This window comes from Salvelinus alpinus, chromosome 20, assembly GCF_045679555.1.
Source record: "Salvelinus alpinus chromosome 20, SLU_Salpinus.1, whole genome shotgun sequence".
Classification (NCBI taxonomy): Eukaryota; Metazoa; Chordata; class Actinopteri; order Salmoniformes; family Salmonidae; genus Salvelinus; species Salvelinus alpinus.
Genome location: NC_092105.1, coordinates 32171626 through 32188353, shown reverse-complemented (window position 1 = coordinate 32188353; position 16728 = coordinate 32171626). Strand labels below are relative to the sequence as shown.

Sequence of the window (16728 nt, the reverse complement as noted above, 5' to 3'; positions counted from 1 at the left end):
GTAAAATATTTTTACACAAACATCCGTTTCATAAACGGGAGACGGAGATGTGAAAAAACATGGTTGTTTTGTTCTACCTTCGGTAGAGGTATCTAAAAAAGATGGGGCCTTGCCAAATGCATCCCTCTGATAGCAAATCACAATATGTTTCTATATTTGGTAACATTTCAATTTACATCTAGGAATATCTCTGGCAGAATTTCTCATTTGCAAAGTTTTAATTACATTAGTATTGCACAGCAGCTGGTTCCCCCCCAACTTGAGTAAGAGAATAGTGCATAATAAAGCATTCCAACATAAGATAAATAAGAGACCTAACACAAAACGCTGACAAACAATTTAACGTTTTATTTATCGAAAAATAAAAAAAGTCCAAATAGTTACTTATTCATGACCACCTACTGAATCCACAATTCTTCCAACATATTACTATTATTATTACAATTTATTGTTATTTATCCAGTCAGAGGCTGTTTCCTCACTCTCTGCCCTTCTTTCCCAGTTGCCCGAGGTTGTTATTAGAGGTCATGGTTGTTACATCCCAATAATCTCTCCTTTCTCCTGAAGTGTGCACTCATTCACAACTCCCCACAAATATAAAGGCATTGGATTGGTGGAGGCATGGGCTAGGAGTTTCCATATGCCAGTGATTTCCTTTCGAATCCATGAAGGGAAGTGAACAAGTGCACACTTCGGGAGAAAGGAGAGATTATTGCGACGCAATAATATATCCTGCGGTAGCAGGATATGACCTGGGCTCTTTCTAAGAAGTCTTTCCTGGATTCCTCACGTGTCTCATGAATTCCTTGATGAATCACCTCTTTCTTAAAATGCAATGGAGAAGATCCAAGCTTAATACCCTCAAGCCTTCTCCTCCAATGCATTTTTTTTTTTAGAATGAGTAGATGAATGAAATCAGCAAAGAAACCCTTTTGAGACTCGCCCCTGTAACAATAGCAACAGAAGAGATGGTAGTAAACGGAAAGGCAGTTCTAAAGGCAGCGCTGAAGACTCACTGGCATCAGGCTCTAGTTTACCTACACTCCCATTGCTGTTAAGCTGTTGGTCTTTGAGTAAATATGTTAAATATAAATATTCATTAGTCAGATTCAAGTATTGAAGGTTTAAAGCTACAAAGCCAAGTAATCTTTCAAATACATTAAGTAGCAACACTGAGCAAAATCGTTAAGTTGCGTTTAGCCCACGCTAGGCTAAATCAATCCATTTCAAGTAGTGCACTAGTTTCCTCAAATACCCCCACCTTGATATGTTGCTAGGCCATATATATATTAAACAAAAAAAGTAACATGAAGATAAATCCTAATAAACTAAATGATATGACTGCTTCAACCTATTCCCTATACTTTAAGAGTAATTATTTCACAGCAGAAAGGCTAAGTACTACAACTAATGAAACACTGACGCTATCCTTGATAACAGCAGTACCTTGTCTGTTCAAATCAGGAGTATGGTTCCCAGTTCACTTTGGCCAACTAGTAGTAACACTAAACTAGTAGTAACTAGTAAATACTCAAATGAACAGTGAAAATAATCCAGTTCAAATGTGTAGATAAGAGAATTGATCACAACTATTGGCCCATGTCTGTCAAAAAGGCACTAACAGACAGACAACTCAGACTATTGATAGAATTATTAAGACACATTAAACTGAAATGCTGGTGCTGAGCGGTGTTGCTTCCGGAGGTGTAGGAGTGCAGTCTTGTTTGGCATTAAGAAGATCACATCCATATTCCATCGTCTTATTCCACTTCTGTTGTGACCGTAAAGGACGCCCATCCATCTGGAGGTCCGTGCAGCTGTCCACAGACTGACCTCTTGAACACACCCACAGTATTATAGTGGTCACTCACTGGTCAGTCATCGTCACTTTCACTGCCAGACTCACTTAATTGCAGGTCATTCTCTGCAAAAAGGTGGAAGTGGGAAAGTTATAAATCCATTGAGTTAAGTGGTGCATTTAACATCAACACCCCCATACCATGTCACAATATAGAAAATAGGAAATACACGCTTCTAGCCTGACTAGGTTCTGTATAGGTCTTACACGTACAGTAGAGTACAGTCTTACACGTACAGCATACATTAGGGTTGGGCGATATTATGGTATAAATCAACAATGTGACAGATATCATGATGTCATCGCCATTGATGATATGTCAGACAATAGTACAGTTGTGGCCAAAAGTTTTGAGAATGACAAATATTCATTTCCACAAAGGTTGCTGCTTCAGTGTCTTTAGATATTTTTGTCAGATGTTACTATGGAATACTGAAGTATAATTAGAAGCATTTCATAAGTGTCAAAGGCTTTTATTGACAATTACATGAAGTTGATGCAAAGAGTCAATATTTGCAGTGTTGACCCTTCTTTTTCAAGACCTCTGCAATCCACCCTGGCATGCAGTCAATTAACTTCTGGGCCACATCCTGACTGATGGCAGCCCATTCTTGCATAATCAATGCTTGGAGTTTGTCAGAATTTGTGGGTTTTTGTTTGTCTACCCACCTCTTGAGGATTGACCAAGTTCTCAATGGGATTAAGGTCTGGGGAGTTTCCTGGCCATGGACCCAAAATATCGATGTTTTGTTCCCCGAGCCACTTAGTTATCACTTTTGCCTTATGGCAAGGTGCTCCATCATGGTGGAAAAGGCATTGTTCGTCACCAAACTGTTCCTGGATGGTTGGGAGAAGTTGCTCTCGGAGGATGTGTTGGTACCATTCTTTATTCATGGCTGTGTTCTTAGGCAAAATTGTGAGTGAGCCCACTCCTTGGCTGAGAAGCAACCCCACACATGAATGGTCTCAGGATGCTTTACTGTTGGCATGACACAGGACTGATGGTAGCGCTCACCTTGTCTTCTCCGGACAAGCTTTTTTCCGGATGCCCCAAACAATCGGAAAGGGGATTCATCAGAGAAAATGACTTTACCCCAGTCCTCAGCAGTCCAATCCCTGTACGTTTTGCAGAATATTAGTCTGTCCCTGATGTTTTTCCTGGAGAAAAGTGGCTTCTTTGCTGCCTTTCTTGACACCAGGCCATCCTCCAAAAGTCTTCGCCTCACTGTGCGTGCAGATGCACTCACACCTGCGTGCTGCCATTCCTGAGCAAGCTCTGTACTGGTGGTGCCCCGATCCCGCAGCTGAATCAACTTTAGGAGACGCCCTGAAGCCTTCTTCACAACAATTGAACCACTCGCCTTGAAGTTCTTGATGATCCAATAAATGGTTACTGGCAGCAATATCCTTGCCTGTGAAGCCCTTTTTGTGCAAAGCAATTATGACGGCACAGGTTTCCTTGCAGGTAACCATATTTGACAGAGGAAGAACAATGATTCCAAGCAGCACCCTCCTTTTGAAGCTTCCAGTCTGTTATTTGAACTCAATCAGCATGACAGAGTGATCTCCAGCCTTGTCCTCACCAACACTCACACCGGTGCTAACGAGAGAATCACTGACATGATGTCAGCTGGTCCTTTTGTGGCAGGGCTGAAATGCAGTGGAAATGTTTTTGGGGGATTCAGTTCATTTGCATGGCAAAGAGGGACTTTGCAATTCATCTGATCACTCTTCACAACATTCTGGAGTATATGCAAATTGCCATCACACAAACTGAGGCAGCAGACTTTGTGAAAATTATTGTGTCATTCAAAACTTTTGGCCACGACTGTATATATACACACACACTCAAAAGTTTGGGGTCACTTAGCTTTTCTTTCAAAAACAAGGAAATTTCATTTTTTTTGTCCATTAAAATAACATCAAATTGATCAGAAATACAGTGTAGATATTGTTAATGTTGTAAATGACTATTGTAGCTGGAAACGGCAGAATTTTTATGTAATATCTACATAGGCTTACATAAGCCCATTATCATCAACCATAAACCCTGTGTTCCAATGGCACGTTGTGTTTGCTAATCCAAGTTGATAATTCTAAGTCTAATTGACCATTCGAAAACCATTTTGCACAGCTGAAAAGGGTTGTGCTGATTAAAGCAGCAATAAAACTGGCCTTTAGACTAGTTGAGTATCTGGAGCGTCAGCATTTGTGGGATTACAGGCTCAAAATGGCCAGAAACAAAGTACTTCTGAAACTCGTCAGTCTATTCTTGTTCTGAGAAATGAAGGCTATTCCTTGCGAGAAACTGCCAAGAAACTGAATATCTCATTCAATGCTGTGTACTACTCCCTTCACAGAAAAGCGCAAACTGGTGTCTACATTAGTGTCAAGTTTGAGAAACAAACGCCTCAAGTCCTCAACTGGCAGCTTCATTAAATAGTACACGCAAAACACCAGTCTCAAAGTCAACAATGAAGTGGCGACTCTGGGATGCTGACCTTGAATTGAAATGCATTCCAGGTGCATGAAACTGGTTGAGAGAATGCCAAGAGTGTGCAATGTTGTCAACAAGGCAAAAGATGGCTACTTTGAAGAATCTTAAATATATTTGATTTGTTTAACACTTTTTTGGTTACTACATGATTACATATGTGTTATTTCAGTTTAAGTCTTCACTATTACTTCTACAATGTAGAAGATTGTAAAAATAAAGAAAAACCCTTGAATGAGTAGGTGTGTCCAAACTATTGACTGGTACTATATACACTGCTCAAAAAAATAAAGGGAACACTAAAATAACACATCCTAGATCTGAATTAATGAAATATTCTTATTAAATACTTTTTTCTTTACATAGTTGAATGTGCTGACAACGAAATCACACAAATGATCAATGGAAATCAAATTTATCAACCCATGGAGGTCTGGATTTGGAGTCACACTCAAAATTAAAGTGGAAAACCACACTACAGGCTGATCCAACTTTGATGTAATGTCCTTAAAACAAGTCAAAATGAGGCTCAGTAGTGTGTGTGGCCTCCACGTGCCTGTATGACCTCCCTACAACGCCTGGGCATGCTCCTGATGAGGTGGCGGACGGTCTCCTGAGGGATCTCTTCCCAGACCTGGACTAAAGCATCCGCCAACTCCTGGACAGTCTGTGGTGCAATGTGGCGTTGGTGGATGGAGCGAGACATGATGTCCCAGATGTGCTCAATTGGATTCAGGTCTGGGGAACGGGCGGGCCAGTCCATAGCATCAATGCCTTCCTCTTGCAGGAACTGCTGACACACTCCAGCCACATGAGGTCTAGCATTGTCTTGCATTAGTAGGAACCCAGGGCCAACCGCACCAGCATATGGTCTCACAAGGGGTCTGAGGATCTCATCTCGGTACGTAATGGCAGTCAGGCTACCTCTGGCGAGCACATGGAGGGCTGTGCGGCCCCCCAAAGAAATGCCACCCCACACCATGACTGACCCACCGCCAAACCGGTCATGCTGGAGGATGTTGCAGGCAGCAGAACGTTCTCCACGGCGTCTCCAGACTCTGTCACGTCTGTCACATGTGCTCAGTGTGAACCTGCTTTCATCTGTGAAGAGCACAGGGCGCCAGTGGCGAATTTGCCAATCTTGGTGTTCTCTGGCAAATGCCAAACGTCCTGCACGGTGTTGGGCTGTAAGCACAACCCCCACCTGTGGACGTCGGGCCCTCATACCACCCTCATGGAGTCCGTTTCTGACCGTTTGAGCAGACACATGCACATTTGTGGCCTGCTGGAGGTCATTTTGCAGGGCTCTGGCAGTGCTCCTCCTTGCACAAAGGCGGAGGTAGCGGTCCTGCTGCTGGGTTGTTGCCCTCCTACGGCCTCCTCCACGTCTCCTGATGTACTGGCCTGTCTCCTGGTAGCGCCTCCATGCTCTGGACACTACGCTGACAGACACAGCAAACCTTCTTGCCACAGCTCGCATTGATGTGCCATCCTGGATGAGCTGCACTACCTGAGCCATTTGTGTGGGTTGTAGACTCCGTCTCATGCTACCACTAGAGTGAAAGCACCGCCAGCATTCAAAAGTGACCAAAACATCAGCCAGGAAGCAAAGGAACTGAGAAGTGGTCTGTGGTCACCAACTGCAGAACAACTCCATTATTGGGGGGTGTCTTGCTAATTGCCTATAATTTCCACCTGTTGTCTATTCCATTTGCACAACAGCATGTGAAATTTATTGTCAGTGTTGCTTCCTAAGTGGACAGTTTGATTTCACAGAAGTGTAATTGACTTGGAGTTACATTGTGTTGTTTAAGTGTTCCCTTTATTTTTTTGAGCAGTGTATAGATATATATATATCCTTTTTTATTTTTTTTATTTTTTTTTTACAGACATGCCAAATTACCTACCTATTCCAATTTGCCATAGCCTTTTTCAATAAATATGTGGTAGATAGGTAGACTTAGCCTACTATTCACATAATGCAATAGTATGTCTACAATATACATTGTAGACGGAGCGCAGCGCGCCAAAATGTCATGATCAACTTTCAAATCAATCTAGGAGGCCAGTAACAGAGTTCGATCTCAGAAAGTTGTTGTTGAATAGCCTACATAAAAACATGATATGGTAATAATGAGAAAGAGAGAACCAACAATTGCCAGATAGAATAATAAAATGGGAAGTTTAAAGAAACCTTAATTTTCTGGCCTCCACCTGACCAAAGCTTCAGGAAAAACAAATGGTGTGCAGCTGGACAAACCTTGCAAACCAAACAGCCAATATTACAGGCCTACACTAGGCTTCTGTCAATGAAGTAAACATTACCTGTACAAGTTAAACTTAGAAATTAATATTTCTGTTATTGTGGAAGTGTTTATTCACGTCCTTGAATTGCGCAACTGGCATTACATAAGCTCCAAAAGCAGGAACAAAAAAAAAGACTAAAGACTAACCCACCTTTGGATAGGCTACACATAACTAAATAAATAATAATTAAATTACCCCAAAAAATTACACTGCAAATAAGTATGTTAAGGCACAACATTTTGGCTACATTTATTTTGAATAAGACGCATGTGTGAATACAGGCTTTGAAAATTCAACAAATAGAAAGTGCAATGAATAACCATTCTGACTATTTTTCTTGTCATTATATATTAGCTGACAAAGTTCTGGCAAGGAACACAAGCATGTTCACCTTTTCTAGTTTTAATAGACTGCGGAGCAGGGTAACAATATTGCATGCTGTTGGCCTACTGAAAACACATTCAGACAGAACGCTTTTTGCAGGCGAAGTTGGTCAAGAGCGTTAAGCGACCCTCATTCCCTCTCCACCAAGCCAGAGGGTCATCATCTCCTCTGATTACATCTTTGACTACAGTGCCTTGCGAAAGTATTCACCCCCCTTGGCATTTTTTCTATTTTGTTGCCTTACAACCTGGAATTAAAATAGATTTTTTGGGGTGTTTGTGTTATTTGATTTACACAACATGCTACCACTTTGAAGATGCTAAATATTTTTTCTTGAGAAACAAATAAGACAAAAAAAACTGAACTTGAGCGTGCATAACTATTCAACCCCCCAAAGTCAATACTTTGTAGAGCCACCTTTAACAGCAATTGCAGCTGCAAGTCTCTTGGGGTATGTCTCTATAAGCTTGGTACATCTAGCCACTGGGATTTTTGCTCATTCTTCAAGGCAAAACTGCTCCAGCTCCTTCAAGTTGGATGGGTTCCACTGGTGTACAGCAACCTTTAAGTCATACCACAGATTCTCAATTGGATTAAGGTCTGGGCTTTGACTAGGTCATTCCAAGAAATGTAAATGTTTCTCCTTAAACCACTCGAATGTTGCTTAGCAGTATGCTTAGGGTCATTGTCCTGCTGGAAGGTGAACCTCCGTCCCCGTCTCAAATCTCTAGAAGACAAACAGGTTTCTCTCAAGAATTTCCCTGTATTTAGCGCTATCCATCATTCCTTCAATTCTGACAAGTTTCCCAGTCCCTGCCGATGATGGTGTTCCCGGGGTATGTGGGATGGTGTTCCCGGGGTAATGTGAGGTGTTGGGTTTGCGCCAGACATAGCGTTTTCTTTGATGGCCAAAAAGCTCAGTTTTAGTCTCATCTAACCAGAGTACCTTCTTCCATATGTTTGGGGAGTCCCCCACATGCTCTTTGGCGAACACCAAATGTGTTCGCTTATTTTTTTCTTTAAGCAATGGCTTTTTTTCTGGCAACTGTTCCGTAAAGCCCAGCTCTGTGGAGTGTACGGTTTAAAGTGGTCCTATGGACAGATACTCCAATCTCCGCTGTGGAGCTTTGCAGCTCCTTCAGGGTTATCTTTGGTCTCTTTGTTGCCTCTCTGATTAATGCCCTCCTTGCCTGGTCCGTGAGTTTTGGTGTGCGGCCAGCTCTTGACAGGTTTGTTGTGGTGCCATATTCTTTCTATTTTTTAATAATGGATTTAAATGGTGCTCCGTGGGATGTTCAAGGTTTCGGATCTTTTTTTATAACCCAAACCTGATCTGTACTTCTCCACAACTTTGTCCCTGACCTGTTTGGAGGTGTTCTTGGTCTTCATGGTGCCGCTTGTTTGGTGGTGTCCCTTGCTTAGTGATGTTGCAGACCCTGGGGCCTTTCAGAACAGGTGTACATATACTGAAATCATGTGACAGATCATGTAACACTTAATTTGTTCAAGTTCACCTGTGTGCAATCTGTGTGACTTCTGAACGTAATTGGTTGCACCAGCTCTTATTTAGGGGCTTCATAGCAAAGGGGGTAAATACATATGCATGCATCACTTCCGTTTGGAATGTTTTTTTTTTTTTTTTTTAACAGGTAATTGTTTTCATTTCACTTCACCAATTTGGACTATTTAGTGTATGTCCATTACATGAAATCCAAATAAAAATCTATTTAAATTACAGGTTGCAATGTAACAAAATAGGAAAAACGCACAACGTTTGGTTCCAAATCACCATTCAAAGTTATCAGTACCACACACACCATATGATTGATTTATATTTATCAAATGTATTTGCACACAAGAAAATACAATATTGGTAAGATGATTTCCACATTTTAGAGTCTAATCATTAGACTCTAAATCGGGTGATTTGTGCATGACAGAGGCTTCATATTACAGATCGTTTACGCGTTGCTATGCAACGCAACGACACGCTCCCCCAGCCCTGGGAAAAATAAATAGATAGACAATACAATTGTATATCAACGATGTTTGATCAGGTCGATGAGATGATGTGTCATCCCAGACATCGCCCAATCCTAGCCTACATCCACAGTAATGCAAAAATAAATTCTGATATGGCAATGCAAATATAAAATGGTTCTATACAAGTATTTAAAGCTGCGATGTGTAACTTTTTGGGCAACAAACCAAGCTCTCATTGAAAGCAAGTCTAAGATGCTATGCTTCCTGTTCTTAAGTTTCTTTTACTTTCTGTTTTGTACACCAGCTTCAAACAGCTGAAAATACAATATTTTTGTTTATTTAAATTATATTTCAGAGCGGTTTAGATGGTATAATGATTCTTGTTTTGTCACCAACTGAAATTAAGTGAACTATTAGAGTTTTACAGGAGAGGAGAGAGACTGACACAGAGAGTAAGTGAGAGAGAGAACAGAAGAGATAGGGATGAACTTACTTAATGTGCTCAATAGGTGTCCTCCACTGCGAGTTGGTGATGGTGGGGAGGTGGTGGTGGTGACAGTGGTGAGGACAGGCATGCCCTGGTGGGGTGGTGGCCCTGTGGGGGGACCCCCAGGGGGTCTAGGGGGGGGGGGGTGCCGGGACTCATCCTCAGAGTCACTACCGCTGGAACTGTCCCCACTACTGGAGGATGAGGAGCTGTGGGAGTCTGAGGACGAGTCCCCACTACTCATCTGGTCCATGACCCGCGCCTCTGCCATTAGCTCTGTAGCACGCACACACAGAGAGAGAGAGAGAAAACAATGATGTCACCTCTGACCTTGAATCACAACACAAGAGGATTTACAAACATAGCAATTGTTTCATTTATATGACCATGGACTAGAATCTATACAGAGCAAAAATATAAAACCCAACATGCAACAATTTCAAAGATTTTACTGAGTTACAGGTCATACCAGGAAATCAGTCAATTGAAATAAATAAATGATGCCCTAATCTATGGATTTCACACGACTGGGAATACAGATATGCATCTGTTGGTCACAGATAACTTTTTAAAAAACACAAATGCCCCCAGCACAAGGTGCACCTGTGTAATTATCGTGCTGTTTAATCAGTTTCTTGCTATGCCACACCTGTCAGATGGATGGATTATCTTGGCAAAGGAGAAATTCTCACTAACAGTTATGTAAACACATTTGTACACAACATTTGAGAGTAATATGATTTTTGTGCAAATGCCAAATTACTGGTATCTTTTATTTCAGCTCATTGAACATGGGACCAACACTTTACATGTGTACATGGGTTTATATTTTTGTTCGGTGTAGATGGTTTGAGAGAAGGATAGCTTTTACACATGATGCTCTACTGGTGATCTACATACCTCTCTCAATGTCATCCATGGGGGAGGCAGGGGACATATTCTCTTTGGGAGGAGAACTCTTGGAGCCTGCTGGGGTCTTGCTGCTGCTGCCATTACCACTAGTCTTCATCTGCTGGCTCAGACGACTGGTCTGCTGCTCTATACGAGACTGGATCTTACTGCTGCCTTCAGCCCTGACAACCCAAACACACGAGATTATAGTTAACAACTAAATATGGAATGCAAATCAGAATGACAAGATAATCTAGAAAGGAAGCAGTTCAAAATGGAGAGTTAGTGTCCAATAAGAAATGCTTATTGTTTTTCCATTGCAAAAATGTTTTGTTACAGTTTGCCCAAATAAACAAGTCGACCGTAGTCTGTCCACCCACCTGGTCTTCTTGACAGCAATGTTGCTGTTGAGTTTCTCCAGACGGTACTCTCCAGTATCGTGGTTTACGATGAGAATACATTCCTTCATATAAGGCCTCTTGGATCCTTTGAAGACTGTTACAGGGGCAGTGGATCCCTAGGTAAAAGGGGAACATCAAGGTAATCAGTTGATCACTGGATATAGAGATTAAAAAGGGGGGGGGGTCATTTATGTGCTTAATTCTTACCTCCAGATTGGGCAGTGTGATAGTAACTTGTTCTCCTTTTCCCACCTCCAGCTCCCCCACACAGGCGGTGTCAATGGAGGCTGGTTTAAAGTCATCTGGATCAAAGAGATAAAAGAACAGCCTGAGTTCCAAACTACTGAATTACACAGCAAAGCATATGGGCAGACTGAAGGCTACGCACAAAAACATCATTGGTTTGGTCCATTCTGATATAATGAAGTTGAAGTTACCACTGTTCATCAACAGATGGAGCCACAAGGCCACCACTATTGTTGTAGCTGCTCAAACGGATCAATGGATGCCAGAAGCAAGTGCGGCTAGCCAAAAGCCCAATTAAATGTACAAACATGTAATAGTACAGTTTAAACTAAGGACTCTAAATGGATAACTAGATCACTTTTAATAAAGTGACATCGATTTAGACGAAGTAACTAGCTAGCTATTTAATTTGAATAGTATGTTTTGGGGCTTAACGTTAACTAGCTAGCTAATATTATCATAGCAAGTTAGCTAGCAAGTATGATCAAAATGCCACTTACATCTCACCGTGTGGTAAGCGCCTTTGGGTTGTTTCTCAAATGTTTCGCCTAATTTCAAAACATGTTCTTGATTATCAAAGTTTGAGTATGTTATTGCATTCATATTCTAATAAAGGTTTCAACCATATGTTAACAAACATGATACTTTCCACCTCCATTCGATACCATCTATGACCGAATTATGGACTTCAAAAGCTAAGTTCTGCCCTTTCTTCGTTGTGATTGGTCAGACTGGTCTATTTTCGTTTTTTGATTCGTTCAAAGACCTGTCAATCACCAATTGGATAATTTCAGGCGGAAGTAGCTTCAGTGGTAATGTCACATGACATGGGTTTGCTTAAAACAGTACAGTACAGTATGAAGATAGGCTAAAACTGCTTCTCCAATAGAAATCCCCGATCACACTTATAGGCGATGTCATGGCGACGTTGGCTAGCTAAGCTCATGCGCAGAAACACGTCATCAGGTCGTTCTTATGTCAGAAGATTTTGTTGTGAGTTAGATTTTATTTTAAAATAAACTACTATTAATGTTAATTTGAGAGACTGATATTTTGTTTTATTTTGATCCAAATGATATTGACGCTGATTTAACTTTCATTGTTAATTAGTTTATTTTTCATGGAAGATTCTTTATCCATAAAATGAAGTGGGCGGAGAACAAACCCCTCTTCACATTATTGAAGATAGAATTAAAATATTATTTTGTAATTATCAGTAAATGTAAAAACAAAAAGCAATACGCACCATAAAACTTTTATACAAATTGAAAATGTATCTTGATATGTAGGTTAGGTTAACAAACGGTCGTCTCGCGCCTAACCGCGCATGTGCAGGCCGTCAAATCAAAGACACTCCTTCAATATAAAGTAGATTTTTACGAAAATGAAACGTTTCATATTGTCACTTTCGCGATGTTGGAGTAATAACATGTTCAACTACTTAAGACATTGTGTGAAGTCTAAGTTGTGCGTTTAGATTTTGAGAAAATTCACAACTAATGAAGAATCTTTCACTTCTCTCATTGACTTATCAAATACCGGTCTCGTCTGTTTTGTAAACATTCCCGGGAGTCTCGCGATGTTGCGCCTCTGTGTTTTGAAACTCTGTGTTATAACCGTACAAGTGTTTTATATTTATGGAGCTTCTACACTATATATACAAAATATATATACTATATATTCAACATGGCACCGTCATAGGAGGCCGCCTTTCCAACAAATCAATTTTGTCAAATTTCTGCCCTGCTTGAGCTGCCCCATCAACTGAAAGTGCTGTTATTGTGAAGTGGAAACATCTGCGAAGTGGTAGGCCACACAAGCTCACAGAACAGGACTGACGAGTGCTGAAGCGTGTAGAGCGTAAAAATCATCTGTCCTCGGTTGCAACACTCAATATCGAGTTCCAAACTGCCTTTGGCAGGAAGGTCAGCACAAGAACTGTTCATAGGAAGCTTCATGAAATGGGTTTCCTTGGCAGAGCAGCTGCACACAAGCCTAAGATCACCATGCGAAATGCCAAGCGTCAGCTGAACTGGTGTAAAGCTCGCCGCCATTGGACTCTGGAGCAGTGGAAACGCATTCTCTGGAGTGATGAATCACGCTTCACCATCTGGCAGTCCGACAAACGAAACTGGGTTTGGCGGATGCCTGGAGAACGCTACCTGCCCCAATGCATAGTGCCAACGGTAAAGTTTGGTGGAGGAGGAATAATGGTCTGGGACTTTTTTTCATGGTTCGGGCTAGGCCCCTTAGTTCCAGTGATGGGAAATCTTAACGCTACAGGATACAATGACATTCTAGACAATTTTGTGTTTCCAACTTTGTGGCAACAGTTAGGGGAAGTCCCTTTCCTGTTTCAGCATGAGAATGTCCCTGTGCACAAAGCGAGGTCCAATGCTTTGTCGAGATCGGTGTGGAAGAACTTGACTGGCCTGCACAGAGCCCTCACCTCAACCCCATCGAACCCCTTTGGAATGTATTGGAATGCTGACTGCGAGCCAGGCGAGGTCCAATTGCTTAACATCAGCGCCCAACCTTACTAATGCTCTTGTGGCTGAAAGGAAGCAAGTCCCCGCAGCAATGTTCCAACATCTATTGGAACATTTTTGCATAAGAGTGGAGGCTGTTATAGCAGCAAAGGGGGGGACCAACTCCATATTAATGCCCATGATTTTGGAATGAGATGTATAACGAGCAGGTGTCCAACATACCTTTGGTCATGTAGTGTATATGACAACATCACACAGAACAGAGTGTGATGGAGAGGAGTCGTCGATGGCCTGCTCCAAAGTAGCGATGGGCCTATAATAAGTAGACAAACAAACACAGCCAAACACTTAAAGGCCCAATTCAGACGTTTTTATATCAATATCAAATTATTTCTGGGTAACAATTAAGTAGGCTACCTTAATGTAATAGATTTCCATTCAAATGGGCAAAATACCTGTTTAGCAAAAGACTCTGAAAACTAGCTGTTATTGGCAGAGAGGTTTGGAACTCTTTGTTATTAGTCTATTAACCAATTTACCGCATGGTGATGCCATGGAAAGCCAAAACTATTCAAACTTTCTGATTAGAAAGTGTTGAAGGTTTTTCTGTGTAGATTGTATTTTCAACATGCAACTATCAGAAAATAACACTGCACAATGTTTTTCATACTTTTACAGTGTTAGTTTCATCAGCTGTTGTAATATGAAATAAAACACAGAAAAAAATAATGTTTTTGACTGCACTGGGCCTTTAACCATTTTCAACTCTTAGAGCTTTTAATGTTATTAAAGACAACATACAGTATTAGCCCAGTATTTCATAATACAGAACAGCATTGTTTGCATTGTTAAAAATAATTGTGATTCTTAAGACAATGAGAGAGAGAGAAAGAGAGAGAGTAGCCTAGTAGGCCAATACTTTGAACAGGTGGTCTAAGTAATTAATTAGTTACAGTCATTTGCTACTATGACGATGGAATAGCTGAGCCTACGGTGCCGGGCTCTAACCCCAAAGCCTTGTTGTGGTAATAATAAGCTCTTTTCCTTTCCTAAACTGTTAATGAATCCTAATCCTTTAATGCCTGCTGTGTCTGTACTTTTGCTGTCTGCACAAGCAATAGCCTATGTACCCCATTTAAACAGTAGGCTAGCTAGAGGATCAATTGTAGAGAAAGAGAATGTGAAGATTCTGAAAGTCAAGACCACATTCATATGACAACATTGGTCACTGTAACTGTATATGCCCGAATCACCTCAAAGAGCTGAAAAGGTTGAAGTGCCAATCCCATCAGCTTCGTCTGGACCCTGTTGTTGGAGAATGACGTCAAGTGTGGTGTGTTACTGTAAATGACAACCAGGTAGAGAGGGAGGGAGGGAGAGGGAGGGAGGGAGGGAATGAGAGAGACAATTGGCAATATAATGAAAGAGAAAGGATGAGGCGAGGTAGAAGGGTAAAAGGCCAATAGAGATATAATGATAGGGTGGAGTGGAGAACACTGAAACGTAAATTAAAGGGGAGGTAAAGAAAGAGAGATTCTTTGCTAATTTATGGTGCAAATGTGTACAGTGCAGTACTTTTTGTAGACCCAACCAAAAACTTGGCATAGGCCTACTGCATCTTTACCATAGCAGTGTATGGTATCCATGACGAGAGCCCCATCCATGTGAAAGGAAAGCAGTAGGGCTTCTGTCAACATGAATGGAAGGAAACAAAGGCAATCCTATGGTGATATCAGTTGCCAAGGATTGCCTTTGAACTATCCTAGCAGCAATGTTGAACTTTCCCTAATGATATTGGTGGGCCACAAAGGAGGATCCTCCATGTGCAGTAAGTTAATAGCCAGGCAGGGAGACAGAATACCCCTGCCCTTTTTTTCACCATAGGATCCAGTGTCAGGCTGTGTAACAGGATATTGCAGGCTGAGTGGCTGACTTTACAACTAAGATATGTCCATTCATGACCAGGTTTCATCTACTATTAAGAGCTGAATGGAGCATAACCTGCTTATAGGCCTGGTGACAATAGTGTCAGTGTGATACATTTAACAAAGCAACAACACAATGTAACAGTGTGATATACAGTATACCACATTTTTAATTGCCACTGGACATTTTCTTAAATGTGTTATATTTTTGTGTAGAATATGCAAATCCCCCCCCCCCCCCCCCGTCCTGTTTCCAATGAGACTTCGTTTGTGAAGCGTGCTGTTTTACAGCGTTATACATTGGGGACACGAGTGTTCCCCCAAATGCTCGCGCAACAAAGATACAAATATACCTATTATATCTCGTGAATTTGAAGAAGAAAAAAATAAAGCGTTAAAACGTCAGCAAATCGATGAAAGCCAAAGCGCAGACAAGCGAGTTTGGCTGCAAGTGACACTGTTGGTCCGGGATTCGGACCATTTGGAATGGAAATCTGCTCGTGATGCGATTCTCTGAGGAGGTGCTACTTTGAAAAGTAGACTACTACTATTCATGTAAGTAGGCCTATCAAATATACATACTTCTTTGACTGTAGCAATTTTGCGAGATGATGTCCCATGCTGATTATAGTAGCGGTTTTCTGTTGAGGGATACGGAACAAAGCGAGCTGTGATTGTAGCTAATGTCGAAGTAAACGATAGGCTTTGTATTATATTGTTTTGTGACTGAATGTGTCACCTATTTGGGATGATTTTATTGCATTATATTATTATTCTATTGTTGGGAGGGCAACAATTATATAGCCGTTATGCATGCACAGTGCAGTAGAGTAGCCTCACCTTTCCACTCATTAGTGCTCATTCCGAAAAAAGGTGACAACCGGAACAGTTTGCCTTTGTCCATGCCAAGATGAGAGTATAGGGCTCATTGGGCTGCTGACCAGTAGCTCTGTCTTGAATATTTCTATCAGATGAGTATCATTTGACTGGGGAGCTGTAGGACCATTTATAGGCTACTTTAATCGGCCTGTGTGGTCTCCGTATTGTGTCTACGACCTATCTATCTCGCACACCCTATCTAGGTGAGGGAGAAGTGAGAGCTGGAGGAAAGGTCATAAACAAAGCAATTTATGCTGCCTGTGTAGCAGTGTGATGTTGTTCCCCTAGATTACGCACCAAATTGCACACAAGGACCATGAACCACGCTACACCTGCGTGCCTGTAAATAACTTAACCGCATTACCTGAATAAAAGGTGTCAGGG

The 16728-nt window shown here is 41.4% G+C and overlaps 2 protein-coding genes across 2 annotated transcripts in view; one reads left to right on the top strand and one right to left on the bottom strand.

The window, feature by feature from the left end:
- Positions 1 to 333: 333 nt before the first annotated feature.
- LOC139546669 (ELL-associated factor 2-like) lies at positions 334 to 11743 on the bottom strand. Its single transcript, XM_071355318.1, has 6 exons — positions 11552 to 11743; positions 11013 to 11107; positions 10785 to 10921; positions 10414 to 10586; positions 9520 to 9789; positions 334 to 1924 (listed from the first exon to the last, which is right to left on the bottom strand). Exons 1-6 carry the CDS (start codon positions 11652 to 11654, stop codon positions 1875 to 1877), a joined length of 828 nt encoding a protein of 275 aa, XP_071211419.1. The 5' UTR covers positions 11655 to 11743; the 3' UTR covers positions 334 to 1874.
- Positions 11744 to 15761: 4018 nt separating this feature from the next.
- Positions 15762 to 16728, top strand: part of LOC139546667 (uncharacterized) — an 84363-nt gene continuing 83396 nt past the window's right edge. The window contains exon 1 of the mRNA XM_071355317.1: positions 15762 to 16020. The gene's annotated coding sequence lies outside the window, so the exon portion shown is untranslated. The remainder of the gene's footprint in view (positions 16021 to 16728) is intronic.